This window comes from Terrapene carolina, unplaced genomic scaffold, assembly GCF_002925995.2.
Source record: "Terrapene carolina triunguis isolate 2854851 unplaced genomic scaffold, T_m_triunguis-2.0 Scaffold401, whole genome shotgun sequence".
NCBI lineage: Eukaryota > Metazoa > Chordata > Testudines > Emydidae > Terrapene > Terrapene triunguis.
Window position 1 is genome coordinate 148,986 of NW_020664752.1, and position 3,232 is coordinate 152,217.

The window sequence follows — 3,232 nt, forward strand, 5'->3', positions numbered from 1 at the left end:
TTCCTAGTTCATTCATTCCTTCTTCCTCCCTCTCTCATGTTTCAGGGCAGCCCCCTTTCTTTCTTTCTTTCCCAGCCCCTCTGTCAAGCCGCCCGTCCTGCCCGCCCCGTGGCTGGAAGAACCAGGTCGCTCTCTGCAGCTCAGACAGAAGCCAGGAGCATGCGCCCCCCGCCAGGGGCCGGCCCGGCTCAGCCCCACATACCGACCTAGCAGGGTGCATGGAATGCGGACAGAGCAGACGGCGCAGGCCAGACACACACACACCCGCCCGCCAGCCGCGCACGCACCCGCGCCAGCCAGGGCGCCGCCAGACGCCGACCCCGCCGGACCCCGGGCAGCAGGGGGCACAAGGCCAGCGACGGGGCGATCAGACCCCCCTGGCCCTTCCGGCACAGCTTGGGACTTGGAGTGTCGGACGAGAGCGCACCGGACAAAGCCATGGACTGAGAGAGAGACGGGATAGATAGATAGATAGATAGATAGATAGATAGATAGATAGAGGGGGTGTCTGGGGATAGATAGATAGATGTGGTGGATGGGGATAGATAGACAGGGGGACTCTGGGGACAGACAGACAGACAGGGGGCTCTGGGGGACGGATGGCTAGCCAGACAGACTCTGCCGGCCGAGTGACATCTCCACTCCTGCCGTCGGTGGAAGCCCCTGGATCCAGCCCCCCAGCCATGGACCCCCACTCCAACCTGTCATCCCCCTCCAACGGCTCGCTGGTGGGTGGGCTGCCGGAGGCGGTGGGGCTGAGCCTGCTGGGGGCGGCCGGGGCGGCAGGGAACCTGTACACGCTGGCGGTGGCACGGGCCGGGGCCGTCCCCTCCCCGCTCCACGTCCACATCGTCCACCTGGCGCTGGCCGACCTGCTGTACCTGGCCGGGGTGCCCTTCGTCGTGCACAACGGGCTGGCGCGGGACTGGCACTTCGGCGAGGCCGGCTGCCGGGCCCTGCTCAGCCTGGACCTGCTCACTATGCACGCCAGTATCTTCCTGCTCACCCTGCTGAGCACCGAGCGGTGCCGGGCCGTGCGGCGCCCCTTCCGGGCCGCCCGCCGCTCCCCCGGCCGCCGCCGGGCCCTGGCCGGGGCCGCCTGGGCCGCCGCCTTCGTCCTGGCGCTGCCCATGATGCTGATGGTGCGGCAGGAGGAGCGGGCGGCGGGCGACGGCCGGGTGCGGCGGCTCTGCGTGCCCACCTGGCACGAGGCCCAGTACAAAACCTACCTGACCGTGCTCTTCGGCACCAGCATGGTGGGGCCCGGGCTGGCGCTCGGGTACCTCTACGGGCGGCTGGCCCGGGCCTACTGGCTCTCGCAGACCCGGGGGGTGCTGGGCCCCCGGCGGGGGCCGAAGCAGCGGGTCTTCCTCCTCATTTTCCTCATCGTCGTGGCCTTCTGGGCCTGCTTCCTGCCCTTCTGGCTCTGGCAACTGGTGCCTCTCTACAGCCCGGGCACGGCCGCCCGCCTGCCCGTGGCCACCGAGATCTACATCAACCACCTGGTCACCTGCCTGACCTACAGCAACAGCTGCATCAACCCCTTCCTCTACACGCTGCTGACCCGCAGCTACCGCAACTACCGACGGGCGCGACGGGCCGGGCGCAGGGCGGTGCCGCGGGCACAGGATGCGGGGCGCTGAGCAGCCAACAGACCTCCACAGGTAGGGGGGAGTGGGGCAGTGTGGGACAGGGGCAGTGCTGGGGGAATATCGCAGCGCTGGGGAGAGGAGCCGTGGGGCACTGCTGGGAGAAGATTGCAGCGCTGGGGAGAGGTGCCGCAGGGCACTGCTGGGGGAAGATAGCAGCGCCGGGGTGAGGTGCTGCAAGGCACTGTTGGGGGAAGATCACAGCATTGGGGAAAGGTGCCATGGGGCACTGCTGGGGGAAGATCGCAGCATTGGGGAGAGGTGCCGTGGGGCACTGCTGGGAGAAGTTCGCAGCATTCGGGAGAGTTGCCGCGGGGCACTGCTGGGGGAAGATGATAGGGGCTAATTTAGCTACAACTAATCAGGAAAGAGATCTTGGAGTCATCGTGGATAGTTCTCTGAAGACGTCCACGCAGTGTGCAGCGTCGGTCAAAAAAGCAAACGGGATGTTAGGAATCATTCAAAAAGGGATAGAGAAAAAGACGGAGAATATCTTATTGCCCTTATATAAATCCATAGTACACCCACATCTTGAATCCTGCGTACAGATGTGGTCTCCTCATCTCAAAAGAGATATACTGGCACTAGAAAAGGTTCAGAAAAGGGCAACTAAAATGATTAAGGGTTTGGAACGGGTCCCATATGAGGAGAGATTAAAGAGGCTAGGACTCTTCAGCTTGGAAAAGAGGAGACTAAGGGGGGATATGATGGAGGTCTATAAAATCATGAGTGATGTGGAGAAAGTGGATAAGGAAAAGTTATTTACTTGTTCCCATAATACAAGAACTAGGGGTCACCAAATGAAATGAATAGGCAGCAGGTTTAAAACAAATACAAGGAAGTTCTTCTTCACGCAGCGCACAGTCAACTTGTGGAACTCCTTACCTGAGGAGGTTGTGAAGGCTAGGACTAGAACAGCGTTTAAAAGAGAACTGGATAAATTCATGGTGGTTAAGTCCATGAATGGCTATTAGCCAGGATGGGTAAGGAATGGTGTCCCTAGCCTCTGTTTGTCAGAGGGTGGAGATGGATGGCAGGAGAGAGCTCACTTGATCATTACCTGTTAGGTTCACTTCCCCTGGGCCCTGGCATTGGCCACTGTCAGGAGACAGGACACTGGGCTAGATGGACCTTTGCTCTGACCCAGTCTGGCTGTTCTTATGTTTATTGGGGAGAGGTGCCGCGGGGCACGGCTGGGGGAAGATCGCAGCGCTGGGGTGAGGTGCCGTGGGGCACTGCTGGGGGAAGATTGCAGTGCTGGGGTGAGGTGCCAGGGGCACTGCTGGGGGAAGATCGCAGTGCTGGGGAGAGGTGCCGTGGGGCACTGCTGGGGGAAGATCGCAGCGCTGGGGATAGGTGCCACAGGGCACTGCTAGGGGAAGATTGCAGCGCTGGGGAGAGATGCCGCAGGGCCCTGCTGGGGGAAGATCGCAGTGTTTCTGTGAGGTGCCACAGGGCACAGCTGGGGGGAAGATCGCAGCGCTGGAGAGGTGCCGCGGGGAACTGCTGGGGGGAAGATCACAGCGCTGGGGAGAGGTGCCGGGGGCACTGCTGAGGGAAGATCGCAGCGCTGGAGAGGTGCC

General features: G+C 62.1%; 1 protein-coding gene across 1 annotated transcript; it reads left to right on the forward strand.

Annotated features, from left to right (window-relative positions):
* Nucleotides 1-599: 599 nt before the first annotated feature.
* Nucleotides 600-2,028, forward strand: LOC112122047 (urotensin-2 receptor-like; the record flags this gene model as incomplete). Its single annotated transcript, XM_024220901.2, has 2 exons — nt 600-1,598; nt 2,020-2,028. Coding segments are annotated over exons 1-2 (1,008 nt in total), but the record flags the coding sequence as incomplete, so codon positions are not given.
* Between the last annotated feature and the right edge of the window lie 1,204 nt (nt 2,029-3,232).